Below are 27,188 nucleotides of genomic sequence, written 5' to 3' on the forward strand. Positions count from 1 at the left end.
TTAAATATGTGAGCTTCTCAGAGGAATAGCCACTGGGATTGTAAGCACAAGGATTTCCATATCCTATTGTTGTGCTTTAAGAATCCCTCTTTAAAACATAACATTTAAATGCATCAGGATTTCAGGTTGTATAACAACAAAATAAAAAAGTTAAATATATCCTATAGGCACTTACAATTACATGCTTATAATTCCTGGAATCCAAAATTTCAATTTTGCATAAGTTAATTCTTTAAATGTGAAAACTTAGTAAAAATTTTTTAGCATTTGCATTTGTATTTTTCGGTTCCTTAAATCACTTTTTATTTTCTTCTGTCATGCAATGACACCATCACAGAATGTTTGAAACATTTAAATTTACAAACGTATTGGGGCAGCTAGAATGTTCAAAGCATGTTAATTCAGATGTTTTATTAACAAGCTTTTGATCTGAAATATCTCTCAATCATTTCTACATTTACTCAACTAATTTCAATACATCACACTGTCAGTGTTCAAATTCTTCTCATGTTATTACAGGTCATAAATTCAAAATTTCAGTCTTAATGTATTTAAATTGTAGAATAACTGTCCACAGCTTAATAAGCATTACTCTTAAAATGCATTTCACATTTACTGAATCTTTAAATTCAGGCACTGATGTACTGAATCTGAATTTTGCATCTAAATTAAAATGCTATGAAAGTTAGTCTTATTCTTTAAGACAAATATTTATTGAAGGCCAAAAAGCCCCCTCATGGCATCTTAAAACAAAAGAGAATAATTTAATGTAATAACCTACTACTGAACAAAAGAAAGAAAAAATAAATACATAAAATGTGGAATTCAATATCTATGTAATTAACTTTTTATTGGAAGCCATTTGTTTTAGTCTTCTGTTATGTTTTTTTTTTTTTTTTTTAATTCTGCATCTGAAAGGCCAGACTAAGGGTTACAAATTAAATACTCAGACCAGCTTGTCTAATGAACAGAACCATCTGCACAAATTCATGTTTTTGTGCTTGTTTTACTGAAGAAGGGTAATGCCCTGGGTGATCCTGACCTTTGATACCAGTAGAGTAGTAAGCCCATGCTATCAGACATAGCTTTGCCTGCACTAATGAGACTCTGAAGGTTGAAACCTGGGTGAGCTCCAGTTTAACAGTCTGCTGTATTCCCCAGTCTAAAAGAGCTGGGCTATCTTTGTTGCAGTCAGATTAAGTTGTGCACTGCTGCAGTTGTAAATTGTGTTTTAGATTTAGTATTTGTAGTCTTGAGTGTATTTTGACATCTGCACTGATCTTAATTGATGCATCATGCATATTTTCATTGTTTGGTTTACATTCAGATATTTAAGTTGGAGTATATCATTCTATTTAGCTAATCCAGAAATGCTCAGCACTCCTCATATATTAATGGTTTGCATTAAATAATGATTAAATGTTCTATAAATATTACAGATCTGCTGTACTGAACAGTCAAGTCTTATTTGTCTTTGAGTCTCGAGTGTTTTAACCCTTATGTGTCTGCCTCCTTCCAGGTTCTTAGCCTTAGGTAATACCTAACATGCAGGCTTCCTTGTGCAGTACAAGTCATATTCATTTTTATTTTAGATTTACTTTTATTAAATATGTATTTATTTCCACCGTCTCGGAGAATAAGGATTTAATTTTTCAAGTACAGATGTTGAATACCTCTGTTGGTATTTATTTATTGAATGGGAAATGTACTAAAGTGCCGTACTTTATCTGCTGAGAAAACTAAACCAATCAAAAACGGTACGGAACATTATATGGGAGTTTTCATCACTGTATGAGAAAAATGCAGAGTGATACAATTTGTCAGCCTTTCCATTTAGAGTTAAACAACTTTGCTGTCAGTTCTCATGGTGCAGATTTCCCTAACTGTGGGGTGCTTGATTGAAATTGAGGAGATTAATGAATGGGATTGGAGGATGTCGCTATACGACAGTACTGCCTTCAATGTTTTTAATTAAAGCCCCTTTGCGGTATACCTCCTCCTTCCAAAAAAACACACACACAAAAAAAACAACTGTTACCGGAGATAAGCACAGTGTCATTCAGCAGGCAGTGGGGCTCCTAATGAAAATAAAAATAGATCTGTCAAATGCAATAAACCATCTATTTGACAGACATCAAAAATTCAATTACTCGCCATCAGAGCTCTTTATACAGCGTTCTCTCTCCAGCCACAGCTCCAGATAGTGTAAGATGCAGGGGAGCAGATTAACCTGATGAATTGTTATAGTGTTTTGGTATATTCTGATCTCAGTGCATTTAAAATGAAATGGAGCTAAATAAATTAATAAATGCCATCAGTTTTCCCAGAAATCCTTTAGGCAAGGTCACGCATTCAGATTTATCTTTGAAAAGGAATGTTTGTTTAATTTTCTAATGTTACTATAGTAATACTGTTAAAAGCATCTCTTTTGTTGGTATAATTTTCTTTTCTCTTTTTTTCCCCTCACAAAAGCACGTTAATGTAGCCTGTTATTTTTTCCATTTAATGGTTGTGAGCTTATTGTTCTCATAGTTCTTCCCACAAGAATAACTACTTTATAGCACAGTAAAGAACCTGTGAACAATAACATTTTAAAATATCAAGTGAAAGTTTTTGCATCTGTGGGTAATTTCGTTGTGTAATTTTGTAGTGTTTAGATGCAATTTGTGGGAAAGTGACATTGGCACAAATGATAATGGGTGAAAGGTTTGGATCGTTCTTTAGTGTGCAAATAAATCAAAGCTACAAAATAAATCAATGTTTTGTGGTTACTGGAGCAGAAGTGTTCACAGGTAAATTCCAAGTAAAACAGGGTATATACTTTTAAACAGTTTGCAGAATTGTGGGTTTTTATTTTAATTGACTTTTTTGTGTTTGTTTATTTCTGCCTTCAGGTATCTTGTTGACCCCCAATGCAAAGTTGGACATTCCTCTGATGTTTACACCAGATTCCATGAAGTTATATAAGGCTTGGGTGGTAGTTTTCATGGTAAAGCGTGATGGTGGAAGCTGGAATGTTGACTTGGAAGATCACATTGCTACTGATCTAAGAAGGTAATTGTAAGAGGAAGTTATTCCTGGGTTACTTTAGAATTTAAGGAAATAACATTATTTGAAAATTTCAGCTCATAGAATGGGTGACTATTGACTTAAAACAGTTAGAATATAATGTTCATTTGAGGATGATACTGCAATGAAGGTCTGCAATGTTCCAGTTGAAGAAAGAAAGAAAAAATAAATGTTTGATCTTAGAATAACTAAGGAATGTAACTACCTTAACTTGGGGAAGATGTGCCCTTTTTGTGAAATTAAAAAATAATATCCTAATATTACATGACAGTCAAATCATCAAAAAGCTGCCAACTTCAGAGGATTCTTGCTGTGGTACCCTACAGATATCCAGAGGTCATGCTGTGAAAAGCTTCCACACAATGAACAAACGTGCTTCTTTATACTTAATCTCACCAACATAAGGAATTGTCTCATCAAAGTGGTGTCACATTTTAATAAAGATAAAGGCAAGCAATCAAGTGGTATTGCCAGTAATTCACAAGTGTTATGTTCACACAACTCAAACAAGCAGCAATAACACGGCCAACAAACTATTTTATTTTGCGAATTCTTACAGGAGTGCCTAACATTCGTGAAGGGGTGATCCACAAATGCACAATACCCCCGGAAAACATTTCTTAAAACCTCACACAGGTTTTATTGTGCTTGTGCTTGTTTGACACATCTTCACACACTTCAGCCTCGTTTGAGAATCTTTTGACTCTTAGCACAGGAGTCATGCTTTTGTACATCTGCCCAACTTTGTCTTGTAATAGTAGTCTGCTGTACATCAAAACTTGCAATGCTTTACTGTATGTAATGTAAACTAAAAGAGCTTTATGCACGTAATTCATGATATATCAGTTGCTATTTGCGTCTATGAGATAATTATGTAAAGCATATCTTAAATATGTGGATTCATATCCTAGTGTCTGTGCAGTTGCTGAAGACGGAAGTATTCAGAGAATTCACTGGGTGTATCCCATTCATGGCATTCCAGAGGCTGTCCCCTCAAAGACAACACCAGGTAAGGTATCAGCCGCTCCTCACCACAGTTGTCCAAATACTTATCCCACAGAGAGTTGTTTTTCTGTTTTATATTCTGCACAGTAAGTTCTAAATTACTGTACAGTAAAATGCTGCAGAACTGACTGAAGCACTAAAAAATATATATTTACAGTGGGGGAAAAAAGTATTTGATCCTCTGCTGATTTTGTACGTTTGCCCACTGACAAAGAAATGATCAGTCTATAATTTTAATGGTAGGTGTATTTTAACAGTGAGAGACAGAATAACAACAAAAAACTCCAGAAAAATGCATTTCAAAAAAGTTATAAATTGATTTGCATGTTAATGAGGGAAATAAGTATTTGACCCCTTCGACTTGGTGGCAAAACCCTTGTTGGCAATCACAGAGGTCAGACGTTTCTTGTAGTTGGCCACCAGGTTTGCACACATCTCAGGAGGGATTTTGTCCCACTCCTCTTTGCAGATCCTCTCCAAGTCATTAAGGTTTCGAGGCTGACGTTTGGCAACTCGAACCTTCAGCTCCCTCCACAGATTTTCTATGGGATTAAGGTCTGGAGACTGGCTAGGCCACTCCAGGACCTTAATGTGCTTCTTCTTGAGCCACTCCTTTGTTGCCTTGGCTTTGTGTTTTGGGTCATTGTCATGCTGGAATACCCATCCACGACCCATTTTCAATGCCCTGGCTGAGGGAAGGAGGTTCTCACCCAAGATATGATGGTACATGGCCCCGTCCATTGTCCCTTTGATGCGGTGCAGTTGTCCTGTCCCCTTAGCAGAAAAACACCCCCAAAGCATAATGTTTCCACCTCCATGTTTGACGGTGGGGATGGTGTTCTTGGGGTCATTCCTCCTCCTCCAAACACGGCGAGTTGAGATGATGCCAATGAGCTCGATTTTGATCTCATCTGACCACAACACTTTCACCCAGTTCTCCTCTGAATCATTCAGATGTTCATTGCAAACTTCAGACGGGCCTGTACATGTGCTTTCTTGAGCAGGGGGACCTTGCGGGCGCTGCAGGATTTCAGTCCTTCACGGCGTAGTGTGTAACCAATTGTTTTCTTGGTGACTATGGTCCCAGCTGCCTTGAGATCATTAACAAGATCCTCCCATGTAGTTCTGGGCTGATTCCTCACCGTTCTCATGATCATTGAAACTCCACGAGGCGAGATCTTGCATGGAGCCCCAGACCGAGGGAGACTGACAGTTATTTTGCGTTTCTTCCATTTGCGAATAATCGCACCAACTGTTGTCACCTTCTCACCAAGCTGCTTGGCGATGGTCTTGTAGCCCATTCCAGCCTTGTGTAGGTCTACAATCTTGTCCCTGACAACCTTGGACAGCTCTTTGGTCTTGGCCATGGTGAAGAGTTTGGAATCTGATTGATTGATTGATTCTGTGGACAGGTGTCTTTTATACAGGTAACGAGCTGAGATTAGGAGCACTCCCTTTAAGAAAGTCTCAGCTCGTTACCTGTATAAAAGACACCTGGGAGCCAGAAATCTTGCTGATTGATAGGGGATCAAATACTTATTTCCCTCATTAACATGCAAATCAATGTATAACTTTTTTGAAATGTGTTTTTCTGGATTTTTTTGCTGTTATTCTGTCTCTCACTGTTAAAATACACCTACCATTAAAATTATAGACTGATCATTTCTCTGTCAGTGGGCAAACGTACAAAATCAGCAGGGGATCAAATACTTTTTTCCCTCACTGTAAGCATTTGATGCTGCATTACTGTGTTCCTGTCTCATGTACTCTGCACAATGCATCAGTTTAGAGCACTGTAGCTATTCAGCAAGTTAGAAACATAATGTTTTCCACAAATTAAACTGAAATTTAGATTGTTTGGTGTCCTACTCAAATAGATTTTAAATACATTTTGTTGGAATAAAACAGTTAATGCATTTCAAGATTGTTAAGTCTTAATATATAATGAAATAAATGTCAAAATGTTTCAGATAGTAAATTTAAACTTGTGAACTAATTATGATAATTGTCTACATCTTTTGAAGATGTTTGCTTTAAGGTGTTTGATCATTCTGTGTGTAATCCTAAAAATCCTAATTTATATCAAATGGGTTTTAATTGCTACAATTATGATCATAGATTTCTAATTCAAATTCCACAACTCTGAAAGAGTAAGCAGAAACATTGATATGTAAGCCTTGCTTATAATGATTGTTTAAATAAATACATTATATATATATATATATATATATATATATATATATATGTGTGTGTGTTGTTGTGCAAGTATATATAGAGCAATAATTGGTCAGGACTTCCTTGTGTTATTTATAATTAGTAGGAGTAGTACAATGTTTACAGTTACATTTGTTTAATTATTATAATAACTTTAAAGGTGTACATTTTTCAGAGTTTCTGAAAAGACTGAAAATGTAAACAGTATAGCAAATAAGATAGGACTGTGCTTTTCTAACATGATGTTAAAGAGTAGGTCCCACTAGTTCTAAAATCACAGTTTTATGCATCTTTGTGTTGTTGTATATACATACAAAATGACAGAATACCTAGATTTGTCTTCCCCACTGCAATTGTTATCAATATTACCACAGACTGATTTTTATTGTCTTCCTGTTTTGAATGTGGGATTACTTATCGCACAAACAATCTCCCCTGCAAATTAATTTCCTCTGTGTCCATTTTCAAAAGAACAAACCCATCCTCACTGTTTTTCCCACAGCCGTGGATACAGTACATTTCCTGTCCATGGAAATTATAATTAATATAGGAGTAAGAAATGCTAACACTATGTTGACATAGTGACTTCTTCTGACATCTTCTGCGGGGGAGACAAATCAGGGCATTCTGTAGTTTTTCTGCTATCCAGGGTGTAGTGTCATGACACATCCAGGCTAACTTCAGAGAGTTTACATGCTGAAGTTTGTCATTGCTGGGAAATTTAAAAAATGTCAAACTTGCTTATACAATGGACTCGATCTGGATAAGTGCTATGTATCTTATGTATACACTACAACAACACATAAAGATGCATACAACTGTGATTTTAGAACTAGTGGGACCTTCCCTTAAAGTCATGTCTGTTCTGTCTCTGAACGGTTTCTTCGATTATTCTGTGATATAAGAGGTGTCATCCCAAAAGCCATGTCCATGTCCATTTCTGGCTAATATATACATCCTCCAAGTAAATAAGGCAAGGTGTCCGTTTTTCTCTTCTACTGTAATCCACCTTATTACAGGTTAAAAGAGACTCTTCAAATCTAGAGGCAGGAAAATAAATCTGTATGGATTATGACATAAAACCACAGATAAACCTCCCCTTCAAATGAAAATGTATGCCGCTGTTTATTCTGTGCTATTAAATACGTTTGCTAATACTGCTCCAGACAGGAGAAATACATAAAAGTGGAGCTCAGGGGCAGAGGCTGTACATTTCTATATTGTTGAATCAATAAATGCACTCTTGCTATCCAAAGTGAATGTTTGCATGTTTTCCCAGCTGTAATTAGATGTCAGGCCAGGAGCAGGATAGAGGAGAGACTCGAGGTGCTGCTAACCGGGTGTGTCCCTGGACTGCCGTCATCTTCCATGACACGGGAGCAGTCAGAGGCCAGTGGCCTTCAGAGCGAAGTGCAAGTCACAGAAGGTAGGCAATCTGGCATCTGTGGGCTTTGAAATGGGATGCGAGGGGCCCCTGCCATTTCTGAAGTCTCTGTCCATTCACTCTGCTTCTTTCTTTACAAGTCTTTTAAGTCAAACCTTCAATCTAACTTTTAGATAGCATCCTCCTCGAACATGTCTTCACAGTAACTAACCAGATGTAATCCGTAGCAGGGAATGGCAGCTGGGATTGACTGGGTGAAATTGCAGGGTGAGTTGGCGTGAGCCTCATTTCATCAGAGGGGGAGGGGAGCTGCCCTTCGAGTCTGAGTAACAGAAGGCTCTACAGCCACATGAGTTCAGGTTGATTGTATACAGTTGCAGCTGTATTGCAACACTGGATAAGCACAGCGTTTATTTTGGAGGGGTACCTAAACCACATGGATGTGCAATGCCTTACAAAGCAACGATGTCAATTATATTATAAGTAACCTCAGAGTCACTCAGTGCAGAGACCTGAAGACAGGGGCGATGTGCTTTGTTGATTTAGTCCTTGTGAGGCTATATCACCTTCACAGTTTTGAAGCAGTACATTTTTTTTTTTTTTTTTTTTTTTTTTTTTTAAATGTAAAACTCATACAGCACTTACCTAGCACCTAGCTTACCAAATTCAACTCCATGTCTGATTCTGCCCTCCAGAAATGATTTAATACATCAGTTCCACCCCAAACTGGGCAGTTGGATTTGGTGACCTGAATCAAATGACTAAAAGTAAAATTGTTCTGGCAGCACAGATCCGCACAGATCAACTTTGCACAATGAGGGGTGACTCGCAAGATCAGTTTCCTTGCTCTGCCTTCATATTTTATTGCAACTGTCTGAACTACTTAGTTATCTGACTTTTTGAACTGTTTGCGTTTATTTACTGAGAGTTCAGTACCTTTCCCTCTAGTTCACAAAGGCCTTTACAAATCTGTTATGTATCTTTTATATGGTTTTATGATGGATATTTGCATACATTTTGGAAACATAGTTTTTTGTTATTAAATAATATACTTCTCACATAGCTTAGACTTGGAAATGAACAAACTAGCTTTTTTTTTTCTTCTACCGCTCCTAGCATACACTCATAGCAAATTAAAAGTGCAGACAGCTTGTCATAGGCACGGATGTTTATTCTACATGTGTTCAATGTTACCTTCATCAGTCTTCTTTCCCAGTGTATTCCCCGCCACCTGCCTTGCTATGTCACGACCTTCATTAAAGCTTTTAAAGTGTGTGTTAGGGAACAGGCCCTGGGCTCAAAGGGTGAAGCTTTTCTCTGCTGATGTATGTTTCTAGTGTGGAGGCAGCTTCCCCCCACCACCCCCCATAGGGTGAAAGATGTGGTTAGGCATTTATAAGCAGAGTTAAAAATAATACAATAAATAAATAATGCATTTAATGGAATCCTGACTATACACCTAATCTTGTCTGCTAAAGACCAAGGGAGATTAGACTGTGACAAACCATGTTCATGTTTATTATTATTAAGTCCTATATTTTTCTTTCATTTTTTTTTTTGCTGTAGCACAAATATAATTAAAATCAAGGAAAAACATACAAACATGGCAGCAGTAAACACACACTCATATACAGTGAGGGAAAAAAAGTATTCGATCCCCTACTGATTTTGTACGTTTGCCCACTGACAAAGAAATGATCAGTCTATAATTTTAATGGTAGGTGTATTTTAACAGTGAGACACAGAATAACAACAAAAAAATCCAGAAAAACGCATTTCAAAAAAGTTATAAATTGATTTGCATGTTAATGAGGGAAATAAGTATTTGACCCCTTCGACTTGGTGGCAAAACCCTTGTTGGCAATCACAGAGGTCAGACGTTTCTTGTAGTTGGCCACCAGGTTTGCACACATCTCAGGAGGGATTTTGTCCCACTCCTCTTTGCAGATCCTCTCCAAGTCATTAAGGTTTCGAGGCTGACGTTTGGCAACTCGAACCTTCAGCTCCCTCCACAGATTTTCTATGGGATTAAGGTCTGGAGACTGGCTAGGCCACTCCAGGACCTTAATGTGCTTCTTCTTGAGCCACTCCTTTGTTGCCTTGGCTTTGTGTTTTGGGTCATTGTCATGCTGGAATACCCATCCACGACCCATTTTCAATGCCCTGGCTGAGGGAAGGAGGTTCTCACCCAAGATATGATGGTACATGGCCCCGTCCATTGTCCCTTTGATGCGGTGCAGTTGTCCTGTCCCCTTAGCAGAAAAACACCCCCAAAGCATAATGTTTCCACCTCCATGTTTGACGGTGGGGATGGTGTTCTTGGGGTCATTCCTCCTCCTCCAAACACGGCGAGTTGAGTTGATGCCAAAGAGCTCGATTTTGGTCTCATCTGACCACAACACTTTCACCCAGTTCTCTGAATCATTCAGATGTTCATTGGCAAACTTCAGACGGGCCTGTACATGTGCTTTCTTGAGCAGGGGGACCTTGCGGGCGCTGCAGGATTTCAGTCCTTCACGGCGTAGTGTGTTACCAATTGTTTTCTTGGTGACTATGGTCCCAGCTGCCTTGAGATCATTAACAAGATCCTTATTTTGTGTTTCTTCCATTTGCGAATAATCGCACCAACTGTTGTCACCTTCTCACCAAGCTGCTTGGCGATGGTCTTGTAGCCCATTTCTTTGTCAGTGGGCAAACGTACAAAATCAGCAGGGGATCAAATACTTTTTTCCCTCACTGTATCAGTCTGTCTATGTTATGGAGTCTCTTTTGGGCAGCCTTGCTGGAAATAGCAGTTGATCCCCACGCGAGTTATTATCACCATGCTCAGAGTAACAGAGCCACACAACCCCTAATGTATAGCTAAGATGGTCCTCAAGGGCCACAATCATGAAGGTTTAACAGGTATCTATAAATCGTCATTAGCTAAACACAGAACAACAGTAAATATGACCAATTAAGTACATTATACATTCAGTTAAAGAAGTGTGAAAACCACAAGACCCCACAGGTCCTGAGGAACAGAGTTGTTAACATCATCTCCAGAGGGTATCTGAGTACATATCATTAGATAGCTGTTGAAAACAACTGCAGCTTATTTCATCTGGGCATTGTGCTGTGTTGACCACAAGACAGTTGCTGAAGGAAGCCCACCGCTGTTGCCGGTATGTTGCTGGTATAAAGAGGCATGCTTTGTAGGTTGTATCCCTTGATGACTAACAACACATGTAGATTAAATACTGCAATGTAAAGTAAGATGAGATATATTTCAAGCAAAGGAGTATGGCATACTAAACTTACCACTGCAATGAGGTAAGTTTTTTTCTTCTGACTGACTCTATAAAATTGTCTTTCAGTTCTCAAAAACATGCCATAAAAGAAACTGAATTTACCTGAAAAGGAAAACTATAGTGACATTGGTTTTGTTTTGTTAATGTTTCATTTTCATCACCAGACAATACAGAAACTCTGGAGCAGACCTATTACACTGGCGCTCCAAAGTTGATGAAACACAGATGGCACATCAGTGCAAAAGGCACAGTCCCGAAATAAATTATTCAAAGCAGTTGGCAGTGTTATCATGTAGATTAAAATAAGACAACCACCTGAGCATAGACCTGTACTGTTTCACTCTTTCTCACTGCCACATATTTCTCTAGTGCTCAGCCCTCTTTTCACCAAGCCACAGAATACTTTACCTTTACACAGTATCTGCAAAATGCTTAAGGACATAAGGATCTGAAAATCATCCCCAAAGGTTTCTGAAATTGTTATAATCATTTTAGAGAAAATAGCTGCATCGTCCCTGTACTCGGGCACTAATGTGTGGTGCTTAAACTGCTTTATCTCAGAACAGCTTGATTAATTTGTTTATTTTATGCTTTTATTCCACACAGAATTGGCATTTAGTTATCTGAGTCCAAACGTAACCTTGGTCTTGCAAGTATGTAGTTTGGATAGTAACATTTTCCAAGCTTTTTTTTTTTTTCATATTTAAACTGAATCATTTGGAATTAGAAGCTTCCAAGAACTGAAAAGTACATTGTTATTCAGGGGACTAAATTATTCATGCTGTGATGTACACACTTTGAGAAAAGCTTTGAAGGCCTTCCAGTGTAAATAGGATACAAGTGGTTAGCCTTATATCCTGTGTTATGTAGTTGGGATTAGCCCGTTATCTTTTTTGTGCTCATTTAATAAGGGAGGTCATTAGCCAAAACTGCATTAATCTATTAATATTATAATTGTATGTATAATTGTAATTGACAAATTCTTATGGTTTATAAAGTATTTTTTAAAGTTTTTTATGACAGTAAAAATGAATACATGGTTTCCAGACATTTGTATGACAATCGACTTAAAATTAACAGCAGGTTTACTGTTAAAAATACACATTTATTCAGTTGTAAATTTCTAGGCTGTAGTATCTCTTCCCAAAATATCAATAAGGGAATTGGGTTGGAACTTCTTTCAGGCCTCAATATTGCAGACTAATATATCACTGCAAAGTTTAGACTCAGCTCATCAGCTGTAAGTTGAAGGGGACACTCAGCTCTGAGTGACTCTGAACGGGAATTTGGAGGGCTGTTGTTCCACAAATTGCTAAAGGAAATGGTTGGTTGCATTGAACATAATGAACCGTGAGTGGACAAGCTGACACTCAGACCAATTGATTTTCTATTCAAATTTGTGATGCTTGGTATTCCTCATAAAGAATGGAAACTTTCTTAATCAGCTCCTGCTGGTTGGGATTCTGCTTGTAAGTCTGTGCATTATGGTAAGTGAAAGTACTTGATAAAACATATAAGACAAAATACGTTTTGTTTGTTTGTTTGTGGTGTTTACAATTACTTATAATGACTTTAAAAATATGTGACTGCCTTCGATGCCCTGGGAAGGTTATTGTCATCTAGGACTGGAGTATTTACAACTGGGACTTCTCCAAACTCTTCTACGGTTTAATTAATCTGCAATAAAAACACTCAGATCAAAACCTTCTACACTCAGGTCATTTTATTGTGGATTAATTCATCATAATTATACCAGCATGATTTACGATTTCACAGACTGAGCATGCTGAAAGGTGACAACAAAACCTTGGTTGCATGTATGTGCAGTGGCAATTTCTGGATTTATTTAAATTATTATTTCACCTTCATTGTGTTCTTTCTGCAACTCTCTGGAAAATAATACCAAGATATTATTGATAGAGCATCTGAAATCCCCCCAGGACACATTGTTAGTTATCATGGTCAGTATTCTTGAAACCAAATATAAGGAGTGGATGCTGTGAAAGTGCCATTCTCATTAATGAGTCAGAGGACACCAGGGCAAACCACATGACTGAATTATTTTAGAACAGGCCTTCAGTTTCTGCAGATATACTTAGCTGGAGTGTTTTATATTACTCAATAAAGGGTTTAAATTGTAAAATGCAAAGACAATTTTTCAGCTACTTTTTTGAGACTTCTTTTAATGAGGAAATATTGATTCAAATGAGCTATGCCACTGGAATTATCATTTAGTTCATTTCCTACTGGAATAACAGCTGACAAAATAATTATTGGTTTGCTCTGGTTATATTTGTTAATTATTTCAGTAAATATAGATTTTGAATGTGTGTGATTTTAAGAATGTATTGCCAGTTCAAATACAAATATATATACACATAACCAGTTACATATTATTGTATTTTCAAAGTAACTTTTAATATTTATATTATAGTAAATTATTAAATCCATAACCACACATGGCATGTTACAAATTGCCGTCCCTATAGGATGTTTAATTTGTCATTCATCTGTAAAATATTTAGTGATTTCAAACATTTACACAAAGGGGATTGGTTTGTGAGATGCAAATAAAATCCACAAAAACCTGTTTGGGTCTCCAAGGACAGAATGCTTATTTCTTGAAAGTGTTACATCACCAAATCCCTGCAATTCTGGCCTACATAGCAATCTAAATTACACCGCATGCTGTGTGGAATAATTGTAACATCTTTATTACTCTGGGAGAATTTGCAAGCATGGAAAGTAAAATATGAATTTCTCTACTAGGACTGGGTTAACTGTTACCTGTTCAGAACTTTAAACTAAACTAATACATTCACTTTTGAGCAAATTAAATGTCAAACAATCTATTTAGATTCATGCAATCTTCAAATATATTTGTAATGATTTTAGAACAGATTATACATTTTGAGAGGTAAATATTTAAGTGTTTTTAATAATTATTATTGGAGTCTATATCAGCTCTGTGATCTTTTATGCTACACAGACCACACAAGATGCCTGTGGGTAACAGGTCAGAGTACTTTATCTATTCTTTCTATTCCCTTGAAGTCCTACACAACCAAACACCGACTGCCTAGTTATCTTCTCTAGCAGGTGCATTGCTCTGCATCCCCTGATTGCAGATTAGAGTGTCCTTTAAATGTAGAGGAATTATCAATAGATGCTTGATTTGCCATCAGATTTCCATTGTATTGACTAACAGAATAAAAATAAGAACGGTAATTTTACAGTTTTAAAGATGGCAGAAACAGACATTGGAGATATCAAACTTAATTATAAGACTTGTGGCCAGTCTCCGTCTCCTCCTGTTTTAAAACTGAAAATTATGCTGAGTGGAGAAGTTCTGATAACTTTGATTTCTTGTCGTTTGATTTCAATTATATAAACTTTACATAATTTCTCGTTTTAAAATCTGTAGTTCTGTTTGGTCTTTAATGAACTTCCTAACTTAAAGCTTATATACACTACCAGCAGCGGCAGCCCGTCATTAGGGGCCAGTGGGGCCAGGTCCCACTTAGATAAACATGAAAATAAATAAAACAGAACAGTGCTTGTACATTGCGAACTTTATAAGCCGCATATTATTATAGGTTTCGTGGATAACAGTGCACAATTCAGTATGGCGGATGCTAATAACAGGAAGTTAATAAACCAGAAACGGAATGTCTATGGCAAGCCATCAAGGTCATACGGCAGTGAACGCGGGCGAGCAATCGTCAGTTTAGCTGGTGGGGCCGGCCCCTCGTCTGCACTAAACCAATAATGTTTGCAAATATGGACGGTTGAGCATGCGCTTTACAAGTTTTATTGCGTTTAGAAAGGGCACTTGAGCTGTGGCCCCTCTCCTTACTGCGCATGATCTTCTAATTTCCCGCTTCTCACTGAGATCACATTCTTGTAGCACAGATTTCAGCAGTTTCAGCAACTCAGGTTTGAATGCCCCCACTGGTCAATACACCTTCAGAAGTTATCAGTCTGCAGAGCTTTGGAGAAATGTGTTGATCAGTGTTGAGTTATACCCTTTCATTGGGCTGTTAAAACTGAGTGATTGCCACTATTAGGACACGCCATTAGAGGAGCATTGACATTCTCGTACTCACAGCTCTTTCCCTCTGGAGCAATATCTCGGCTATGAGCTCTTTAACAGCCGAAATATAAGCCCTAGTAAACAATGAGTCTTGGCCTGCATCCTGAAATGGCTCAGGTGCATTTAGCTGTTTGTTTGTGTTGAATGTGTTGGTCTGGAACAAGGAATGAGTAAATGCGGCATCAGATTTAGTGAGAAGCAATGGGACAGTAGGGAACAATATAACAAACAGATTGAAACTCGTTTGGTAGTGATCCATATGCTCTGGGATGGGTTTCTGAAGGGTCTCTACTGCAGGTTAAATAGTTGGAGGATCTATAAAGGAGGGAAGCAGTTGACACAAAGTCGAATGTGCACTCATGCCCACATTATCTCATCATCTTGGGGATCAATCTAATAATCTAATTGCTGGCAACCATCATTTGTCTCGACTATGAAGTTGGCATAACTTTTTCCTTTAGTCACACGATTCCTCAGTCTCTTTTCTTCTGCACCAAGGCAGATAAATTAAACAGAGCTCTCTCACCATGAAATATCTCCCACACCCACCTTCCCTCATATGTTTTTGACAGGCTTAACACAAGCACAGACTGGTAATCCTGCCAGGGCTGTTCGTTCAGCTCACCTGCTGATGGACAAGGCGATAGCACAGAGTGTGAAAATGAATTTCATTTAATCAAGAAGCTATTAAAGGTCAGAAAGAGGTCGAATTTTTATGAGGATCTGTGCAACCTATCAAATGCTACACTGATTTAAATTAATTTTTAATAATAGCGACAACCATAATGTTATGTAATTGATAAATGTGTATATTTTTGCCACTGATATTTTCTACTTCACAAGTACAAAAAAGTATTGAAACTAAAACTGCCCTAACTATAGAGCATATATTCATTAAAAATATGAAACCCTAACCTTAGCCATTAAAAAAGAAATGTTCAGTTCCTTAGCAAACTGCTTTATTATCCAACTTGGGGGGTGGGTAGATCTAGGTCAATGTGATGAATATTAATGTTGTTCAATATTGCAAGATAACATTGGTATTTCAGCAAGGTGCATCTGGAATATGCTAGAAAACGCTTAATTTCAATATAAAATCTCACCGTCAATTCCACAGTTTGGAGCAGCTCATTGTAATTCACCATCTCATGTGCTGATCAGAAGAAATGAAATTCAGTTGCTCTATCCTTCAACACCAAGTCATTAAGCCGGCTGCCTCTCTTTGCACCATTCAGGTTATAAAACTCATTCCGGGTGAGACTCTCAAGAGCCTTCTAAATAACCTATTTTTAACATGCAAATCATCTTGAAATGAGGGGATTCAGAGCAATGTTTTATACTGCCTTCTCACATTAAAGGTATCTACAGTAGGTACTTGAGCACTGAGGCAGGGATCACATACATCGTATGATGTACACAAATAGCAGCCACTACAGTCCAGCAGTTTCCCTCTGGAAGGTTTATTGAGAGTTCCAGGTCGTGTCTTGAAAGTGAGGAAATCTTTCAGTTGAAATGATACATTTCATCACATAATATCCAGGGCATCTCCCTACACTCCTACAGAGAGAGAAACTTCCATTTCACAGACAGATCCACAATGTTGTCCAGTCCAGTCTCGTTGGCTCCTTGTTTTATCCATATCAGATTACCAAGAACATTTGGGGTTTATTGTTCTGCACTTTGCTTCTCTTCAGTCCCTCGTTGACCGGGGAATGCCCATGATCCATTGGTTTGTCATTACCTGTATGAAGAGATTTACATGTGGACACCTACTATATATAGCAAAATTGTAATTGCATTATGAAGGTGTACCTTTTTGAGCAAGGTTTAAAAACATGTTGATTTGAATTTATGTATGTAAAATTAAATCCTGTAACAATGGTTAATGTATGTAATACCTATGTTTGGAATTAATAACCTTTTTTTAACTTTACACGTGAGGTAAGCACAGACCTTTATACACCCAGCTGTAAGTGTGCGATGGCAACCACACGTCTCACTGGAATATCTCTGTGCAAACATGCTGCCTTTCACAACTTCCTCTCATACCGTAAGGGCAACTCTGTCTGAAAGGGAAATGAGCAGTTTCATATCCACTTCAGATCACAGGTGTAGGTGTAAGGGGTGTGATAGTATACTGGCATGATGGTATGTCCTGATTTAAGACTTAAATCATGAATTCTTAAAAAGAAAATAATTTCTTCATAATTCATAAAATGTAAAATGAATGAGGGAATACTCTTCATACAAACTAATATACTCAATAGGACTTTCTTGTTTCTAAACTGACAATACCCAAGACTACAAACAAGTAGTTATTTATTCAGACACTGTAACACTGAAAACATATGATTGCTTAATCAAATTCAGCCTGCAGCAATACTGTTTTGCAGTTTGATCTCATGATCTCTTACAAACTCGTGAATACACTGGCCTGGTTAGTGCCCTGACAGGAGAGCTCTGTGGAATATATCAAGATTCCCTCGCAAAGAGTTTTTGTCCACTGCTGTATCAAGTAGTTTTCTTTCAGTGCTGTGTTCATTTAAAGCTACTCTTTATTTTGATTAAACATCGGTTACAGTGTGTACTTAATTCATTTTAAGGGAAAGTGAAATGAAGATTGTAAATGCAGATCAAATGTAGAAAACAACTTTCAATTTTTGTATGCATAATTGCCGTACGTCTGCATGCGAGTCTTGCAAAATCTTTATTATTTGTAGTATTCTTTTGTTCGTCTAAACAGAACCTCCTCCTACAGTTTTTGGGCCACACATCCCAAACTTCAAAAGCGTGGTTTACAATTATTCCAATTAGGTTGCTTTTGCTTTTTCCACGGATATGACAAATAATGATTGATCTATAATCTATTGAAAACAACCACAAATCCCATTGACAACAAAGGTGGAACCCTCAGAATTTCACACCTCACGCAGCGGATCGTTCAGTAGCCAATTAGCAGTGAGGATTTTCAGCCGTTCGATCAGATGCCCTTCCTTTAAATTAACGGTCAAATACACTGTCTCCCCATCTCCCCATCAGTAATGATTATTCCCTCTGCATTGCTCTGCTGCACCGTGATTTCCCATTGTGGTCCGCATATTAAAACCACATATTATTTGATTTCCCGTTATAATACTATATGATACCAATATTTATACTAATGCAACTACTAATTACTTGTTCGTATCACACCAGCTGGTGTGGCAATAATAATGATAATAATCTGAAATACATTTAGTGTATGTGGGGCTTTAATAACTATGATGATTATTATTATTATTATTATTCTGTAAAAATACTTATAGTAACTTACATACTATAATGAACGTGAACATACCTGCTATTATACTACAGCTACTAACCTACATACTTTTACATAGCTGATGCATACTACTCCCAATCTGAATTAAACTGTTACTATGTTGATTATAAACTATCACTGATGTGAACCTATATACTACCATACAAATTATACATATCTAGTAATAGATCATGCAGACAACGAATCTTCAAATAATTTACTTTCTATTTGTTTTGTTTTTTTATTATCATTTGGTTTTCCCTATTTATACACATAATCTGCAGAAATTGCACTTTCATGCAGAATTTATGATAAATAAATGCTGTAATTATTGCAAACTTGGCATTTAAAAATTAAAAAATAAGTGAAGATTTTTGGGGAAGCATCTTTAAAAGTTGACATCTCACCTGGTGTGCATTGTGTTTCTCAGGGCCAGCCACAGCAGATGAGTTCCTGTATGAGATCCAGTTTGAGTCTGATGATGCCAGGGCTCAGCTGGGGCCTTCAGTGGCACTGTGCCTCCTGGGAAGAGAGCGGGATGTGCAGTCTGGAATTGTGACATTGATCTTCAATATCATATTTGCTCCCTATAAGCCACTCAGGTAATTGCATGCTCCTGCATGCATTTTGCTAATAGCTTTGAAAGCTGGAAAGCAAGAAAACATTTCAGAAAAAACTAGAGGGGTGGAAAAACGCCATGACCTTTATGTTATTATCATACGTTTCTAATACACCTGGGGGCAGAAGGTAGGAGTTCACCTCCAGAAACATGCCATGGGGAATATAATCAACAATCTCTTTGATTGACAGAAAACTTATGATTTCTTGTCTATAGCAGAAAGAGAGATTGGTGGAAGGATAGATTTTTATTTTTACAATAATTTGTGTAGATAGTGTCGGCCTACAATTAGTGCATAACCACCCCCTATTTTGACAGTCTAAGAATGTGAAACACCCTTTGTACCAGGATGGCAACACAATCAAAAATAAATGTAGCCATAGTACACTAACTTGTTCTGCAAAATATGGTCCTAATTCAATAATAAATAATAATAATAATACATGAGAAATTGTTTCCACAGATTGTATGTCTAGAATCAGTTTAATATTTTAGAACAATAGCTACTAATTACATACTACACAGACAAACTATTAATTGGAGACGCACTAACAATATTTTCATATACATGCATTTCTGCCTGCTAATCTGCTCTATTTGTGCATCACAATAAGTGAAAGAAACTGGTAAACAATTTAACTATACTTCAACTTCATTCCCTGCAGCACACTTCATATTGTATGCAATTGTTTACTGTTCAATCCCCCGCTGCTTAATCAACCAGTTTTTAATGTGATCTCTCTGCTCCTGCCAGGTGTTCTGCAATTCTCGCAGTCAAATGTGCCACAGGAGGAGTATGGAAATTTCCAATAACGCTGATCTCCACTGAGCCCGAGGTAGACGATGTCATCAATATTGAGGCTGCCGGGTTAAACAAGGTGTCAATGGTGGGATTTAGACTCACTAGCCAAACAAGGTAAGGGTAACCAAATTGGTGAAGAACATTGCCAGCAGACAAGTAATAAAAGTGTGTGCATGCATGCTGTGTAAGCCCATACGTTTCAAAGTGTTTGACATAATGGGGATCATTTAACTATTAGCATGAATTAAATTATAAAATTATTTTTTCTAAAGCCAAGGAACCTTTATCACCTAGGAAGAGTCAATAAAAGCCACTTTACTTCTTAAAAATCCCTTTTTCATAATTAATTACTCTTTGAATTAAAATATATATTTATATCATGCAGTCCCTAAGCACCCCATCACTTCTAATTTAGGTTTTAATTATCTGTGATATAATTTATGTAAACCACATTATTCCATTGTTACTTTCTGGAAGCAAAATGGTATTTTTATCTGTAGGGGATGCCTCACAATTAACTGATGTCTGTGACCTGGATTTCTTGGCAGTGATTTTCACAAACTAAGTGGCAGTCTGTAATGGAATCATATTTTTGCCTTGTGCCGCAATTTACACACTGTGCACTGGCTCATGAGCATGCAAGGAAGCTCATATACATTTACCTACCTTGGGCAAGTGCATGCCGTATAACCGTGTAACACAATCTCTCTCTTATTATCAATATTCATTTTGCCAATTTAATAATGTTGATGTTTTCCTTGCTTCCCTTCGACGTCAAATGAAACTACGTATAAGCATATGTACAGACTTTTGAGAAGTTAAAAAGAGAAGAGATGCAATATACGTATTTTCTGTTTTTTACCACTGTTGTCTCAATTGGACCTGCATCTATGGACTGTGTTGTTCAAGCTATTTGAGAAATACCTTTTTGTCTGGTGTCTTACCCCCCTCATTACTTTTCAATTAATTTCGCTCTATACGCAGTGGAGAAAAAAAAAAAAAGAGTACTGTAATGAATGATAAATGAATCTTATTTTGGCACCACAGGCAAGGAGCTTCATCCTGTGCAGAATAAATCTTGACAAACCTGAATCTGATTAAAATAAGCACATTATACATTACTAACCTAATCAAAGAAAATGACATTGCTAGATTACATTGCAAATCATGGATATAAAGTAAGGACTGTACACTGTCAGTAGTGCAATTCACAGTTTATCTGATTGTGTAAGCCTTGATATACTTGTATCAACCTCGATATCATTATACTCCAGGAAACAGAACAGTTAATGGATCACTTTTGCCAGTAAGCCTTTACTGCCAACTCAGACTGCCACTAAAACAAACAGTGCACTTTTAAAACACATTACTGGGACTATCAATTAATGAAACAAAGTAAATTATATAAATTCCTTATGATGTAATGATGGAATGCCTTACTAATGACAAAGAATAGGATTTTTATGGTACATTAACACTGAAAATAATAATAATAAGAAGATGATTGAAAAGACACATTTACAAGACACATTTTAGATGGACATTCTTGTTGTATCAACCTAGTCTTAATTTCATGTTCCCATTTTTTTATTCAGTATTGTTTTATGTAGCCCATATATAATATAAATAATGTAGTAAATTTTAACAGTGTCACTCTCACTTTGAATGGGGAAAAAAGACAGCAAAGAGATCAAATATACCTGACTGGTTTCTTAACCAGAAATGTTATGTTTTTTAGTTGTTTGTCTGTTTTCCCAGATGGTCATTTAATAGTTAAGCTGAAATAAATAAATAAATAATAATAAACTTTCACGGGTTGACCTTTTTAGTTTTAGAGATTTGAATTTCATCGCTTTGGAGCAGCTGGGATGGTGTGATAGCAGGAAGCTGCTGGAAGTGTTTTGGTGGGGGCATGTTAGACACTTGGTGTGTGGAATTAAAGGAACACAATTCCGTTGCTATAGTTTCAGCTGGGCACTAAAAGAAATGCTTGCTAGCAAACCCATTGTCTTTACTTCTGAAGTGAAGTGATGTTGGATCTGAATGCCCATACTGGATGCAGTCAGCAGGAATCCTCGCACCTTTCGGTCATGCTGTCAGTCCGCAGTAGAACCTCAAACCTGAGTGTTTTACACACATAATCAAAATGATGCACCCCAAATCACTGCAGAAATTGAACTAGCACATTCACAGCATACCTGTCACATTCAATTAATGGGAAGCAAGCACACATACCATGAACCAACAAACACTGAACAAGAATGCCTGTCGTTATTTTCGAGTGTATTGGAGAGATTTGGTGTTCAGACACAGTGGACAAGGACTGTAGAGGGAATGTGCATATTTGATTAAAAACTGTTGTTCTGTGACAAGTCCACCAGATTACATAAGACAAGACTTTGTCCCTTCTCTCTCTGGCATCCCATAAGGATGTTTCAGATCTGCAAATCATACCTTTGATGTGCCAAAGTTTCAGTATTGCATGTAGGTTATTTGTTCTATAAGCTTACTATTTCATTTTTAATGTATCTAAAGGCATGTGAAGGGCTATGGAGTTATTAAAACACACAGATGAGAATATACTATAAATTTAAAATGTACAGTTTCTCCATAACATAAGTTACAAAAGACCATTAAGCCCATCAGTGGTTCTGATTGTCTGCAGGGTCTTCTGCTTTTCATTCTTGCCAAGATCTCAGTCATTTAATTGGTGTAATTCTGTGATTAATTACATTACTGTCACATTTCTTTGCAGGGCCCAAACATGTTATCAGTGCTGTGCCATGAATCCAATGCATTTTAAAAAATGTCCATTGCAAATCATCAAATTATTAGATTAATAACATCACATTGGAGTAACTGAGTGTGTCCTCCAATGGGTGTAAAAACACAAGTCACTCTGTGCCCTTCAGTACTGACCTTTGACAACCCCAGATTTATCATGGTCTTTATGAAATATTAAAAAGTTTTAGTTGAGTGCGTTTCCTGACGTTTTTTTTTTTTCCAGTACTCTTTATGTATTTGTTTGTTTGTTTATTTATGTATTTATCATAATCATCATTATATCAATCCACTGCTGGATGAAGGGCTACTGTTCCTTTTCCATGTCACACCATTTTAACTATTTCACTCTTTCAGTAATGTTCAATATTATTGGATCCATTACACTCGGATCCATTAATTTAAATTTCTATCTTTTGTTATTGCGCCCTATGCCTGCCGCGACCCTTGCCAGGATAAGCGGTTTTGAAAATGAATGGATGGATGGATGGATATATATATATATATATATATATATATATATATATATATATATATATATAGATAGATAGATAGATAGATAGATAGATAGATAGATAGAAAGATATGAGTTTGCTTTCTTTTCTTTAGGTACCCAGAGCCATTCACTGCATATTTCCTGCCAGGCAGTGGTCAGGAATTTGAAGTATTACCTCATTCTGGAGAACTACTTCCCGTCGGCTCTGCTGGGACCCTCATTACCGTCAGCTTTACTCCAGGCATGTACAGCAAGAAGCACAGAGCTATGCTGGTAATACAGGTGAGCAAATAAGACAGGAGATTAAATTCCTTCCTTTAGGAGACTTTAAATTAGGCTTCATCTCACAATCATCCTATTGTACAGAGTTCAACAAAATGTGCTTTCCTAGCAGACAGAAAAGCATTTGTTATAAAATTGTGTTTAATTGAAAAAAGCATGTGTAGCAAAAGCAGAGGAGTATATAGTAAAATAAGACAACATAAATCCTAAGGGGGGAAAATAAGGTCACTGTTTCTATAATGCTGGTAGTTGCTGAGTAGTGGTGTTTTTGATAATGGTCACAGGCTTTATAGAATTATTTAAAAAATCATTGCAATTTCAGAATATCTTAATCTTCATACAAGGCTTTCATGGGGCTTTTATCCATTATTACTGCTGACAGTAAGATCTGTGTAAGAAGATTCTTGCTTGACATATGCAACAAGATAAGACCCCAGTGTAGCCTGAGAGAGAACTGATTTTGCGAGTGAAACCTTGTATTCGCAGGCTGGTTATTCCTATCTCCACTGAGTCGGAGAACAAGGCAATTGTGTGTTTTAATTAGAGTAATCAGATCACTAATCACTAAGAATTAATGGCACTAGTGGAAAATATTTACCTAGCTATTTTGGTACACTATTACTCCATATTGTGGTAGAGTAATTTAATATACACAAAGCAATGTGAGTGATCCACCCTGTTAATTAGATCCTGAAGGATTCTCTTTCCTTCTTCCTAGATTGATTAAGGGGCCACACTTTACAGTAACAGGCACCGATTCTTATGTATGAATACCACAGGAATAACGTGAATATCTTACGCACTTCATCTCAGTTCTGCTGTTAATCACACGTATAAAGAGGTGAGGGTCAGGTTTATTTACAGACTAGGGGAGAGCTAGACCCACTACTAACTTTGACTTCACCACAAATTACAAAGTAATTGCACCCTGTTACATTTTAGTAGTAGCAAGTGGCTTCAAGCAATTAAAACACATCATGCTTTGCGATTCACAGTCAAGTCAAAGTTTTGATTAGGTCTAGCTCAGGTTTAGGGTTAGGGCTGATACATGTGATCAACATTCGAACTCAGAGGAAGTGCATGAGGCATTCATATGTCATTCCTGTGGGAATCATACATCAATTCATTATGAACTTTTGCCCATTACTGTAAAGTGTTACTGATTAAGGGTTTTATTTCCTTCAGATGTGTATATCAATTAGCTTATACAATTAAATCAGGTCCATTAAAAACAAATATATAAATAACCAGATCACTACAAAAATATTTGCCCTATTTGTGTTCATTGTGATTTCCGTAGTTGTTTGGGCATTAGACTCATGTCATTATTAACCCGTGTCTGTTTGAATAGCTTGTTAACACTCTTTATATTAATTGAAAACAGCAGTAGTGCAACATCATTACACCTTTGAAGGAAGACAGTCAATTGTATGATTAAATAGGGGAAAGGTCAATAAATAGAATAGAGGCTGTTGAAATAGTCAACATTTACAACCACTTGCAGCTAGCAGCTAAAGTGAGCCATGCAAATAGATTTGCTTTAAAAGGAGAGTTTGAGTGAAGGAGAACAAGTCCTTCGGTTGTTCCAGCTAATCTGTTTGCATTGATGTCTGCATTACCTTGAGCTCAGCCTAATTAGATTTGAGTGATGATATTTACTAAAACACCAAATGTCAAGGACTGGCCCTAAATTGTGAGCAGCTGGCAACAAGGTGGCCATTATTGTGCATACCAGATTCAGAAGTCTGAAAATATGGTTATTAATATACAGGACAGTTTGTATTATTTTGTGTGATGGTTCTTTTACTTTTTGAAAAATATACTTAATTTGCTCTTTAATGCAGCTTTCCTTTATTGATTTACAGTCTAAACATATTTTTTTTTCTTTCTGAGAAGAGAAAAAGAAACAATTATGACAATTCTTGCTTACAGAAGTAATATGTCACTCATACAATTTGGCAGATGTATGTATACTTGGTTATTTCCACATGCTGAATTTGCATACTACTGTGCATACAATCATACACACATCTGTTTCTTTTCACTCAAGCCTAAAACACAAACAGAAGAGCTTTTGCAGCTCCCTCAATTACACTGTAATCACCCAGCACCCAGTTGCATAGCTTGCTGAGGCAGCCCTGGCCACTGCCAAATCCACAAGCCATGGCAGTGCACTGCACCCTGGGTAATCTCCAGTCAGCTGATGGCACAGACTGAGACCAGCCAACCAGAGCTCCAGGACAGCTAGGCCACTCATTTTCTGTTTATAGTGTTTATTATGTTTTAACCCGAAACCTTTTGATACATTCTTTGCAATCAATACAGTCTTTCAACTACCCCCAACATACTTTTTTCCTCATGATTTAATGCTCATTTAGTTTTTCCATATTGTAGCATTGTTGATTCAAAACCATTAATTGGTTTTTAATTCCCATTTGAAATCCTGTGTAACTTACATTTTTATACAATAAAACTTTAATGGCACATCCACTTTGCAGTTGTTAATTTACAGTAATTAATATATTGTGAGGTTATATTGAATTTAAAAAAGGAATTATCACCTGCAGGGAATACCCGTATCGTATACATTTGTTATGACCACCCAACACCCCCATCTCAAATATATATATATATATATATATATATATATATATATATATATGTTTAATGGGTTGTTGTAAAACATGTTCTCAGAGGACAGAAGCTTTATAATTAAGTTTCCTTGAATTTGTACCTTAAGGTCACATCTTTGATTTGAGAGAGTTAATTAGGTGTTTAAAGGCAAACAGGAATTGATGTGTTTACAAAGATAAAGCATCTCATCTAGATTTTGTTTTAATCATTTTCCTCTAAATTACATGCATGTGGTGATTGCAAATAAGAGTTCTAAAGTCAGCTGCTGCAAATAAACAAAAGTTGGACTTTAGAATTACATAATACATATTAAATAAACTTCCATTAAAAATAATTTCATTACAGAAAGTGAAGAATTACTAGCTCTAAGCAATGATATAGTATAATCATCTCTCTTAACCAAATATTGGGATGATTGGGATGATCCACCAACCCCAATTTCCTTATGGTTAATGACTGTAGAAACAGTATGCAAGTTTTCCATGGTCCACACTACTCTGTAATCCAAGATTAATGAATCTACTGCATCTGTATTTCATGAACCTTCTGAAAAAGATTGAAATAATTCCGATCCACGCAGTGGTTTCAGAAAAGCCATAGAGAGCAATCAACTTTCACCGTGTTGTGCTGCTAATAAACAGTACTGTGCTACAAAAGTCAAGTGAACTGGATGAGTTCCCATAGGCTTACTGTGAGCTGGGTCAACATATGAGCACATTCTCATGAACCTGCATTAAACTCAGTTTAATTACTGGACTGTCCCCCAGCTTAGCCGCTGCTCTTTGTTGAATTGCTGGCAAGTTCCCATGGGCCTGATGATAATAAATTAGATTATTGTTCCCCTGGGCTAGGATCTGTACTGTATTGTAGAGAGGCAGTGCATTCACTCACTGGTGTTAAATGCAAAAGATAATAGTATGTACCCTTTCCATGTTAAAAACACAACCTGCCATATCCATAAAAATAACTTATTTTGAGTATAATCCATCATCAATCTTTAACATTATTTTGTAACTAAAACAGACCAGTGATCACCAAAAATACTCTAAGGCTTTTCTGTCTCAGGTAACACCTTGCAGTTGTATGTTTACGTGTGCTGGTTGCTAAAGTGTTAGGAATTTTGGCATTATCAATATAAAGTTCAATCCTAAGTGCAATTAAATTCCATAGCCGGTAGCATAGTTGCTCTTGAACATCATTTCATCACTCTTTTCTTAA

General features: G+C 36.8%; 1 protein-coding gene across 1 annotated transcript in view; it reads left to right on the forward strand.

The window, feature by feature from the left end:
* The window catches only part of LOC136751836 (cilia- and flagella-associated protein 47-like), a 149,050-nt gene that overhangs the window by 121,283 nt on the left and 579 nt on the right, over positions 1 to 27,188 (forward strand). The window contains exons 26-31 of the mRNA XM_066707595.1: positions 2,895 to 3,054; positions 3,981 to 4,078; positions 7,568 to 7,714; positions 18,787 to 18,958; positions 19,730 to 19,891; positions 23,168 to 23,336. Coding sequence (XP_066563692.1) covers positions 2,895 to 3,054; positions 3,981 to 4,078; positions 7,568 to 7,714; positions 18,787 to 18,958; positions 19,730 to 19,891; positions 23,168 to 23,336 — 908 coding nt within the window. The remainder of the gene's footprint in view (positions 1 to 2,894; positions 3,055 to 3,980; positions 4,079 to 7,567; positions 7,715 to 18,786; positions 18,959 to 19,729; positions 19,892 to 23,167; positions 23,337 to 27,188) is intronic.

This window comes from Amia ocellicauda, chromosome 6, assembly GCF_036373705.1.
Source record: "Amia ocellicauda isolate fAmiCal2 chromosome 6, fAmiCal2.hap1, whole genome shotgun sequence".
Taxonomy (NCBI): Eukaryota; Metazoa; Chordata; class Actinopteri; order Amiiformes; family Amiidae; genus Amia; species Amia ocellicauda.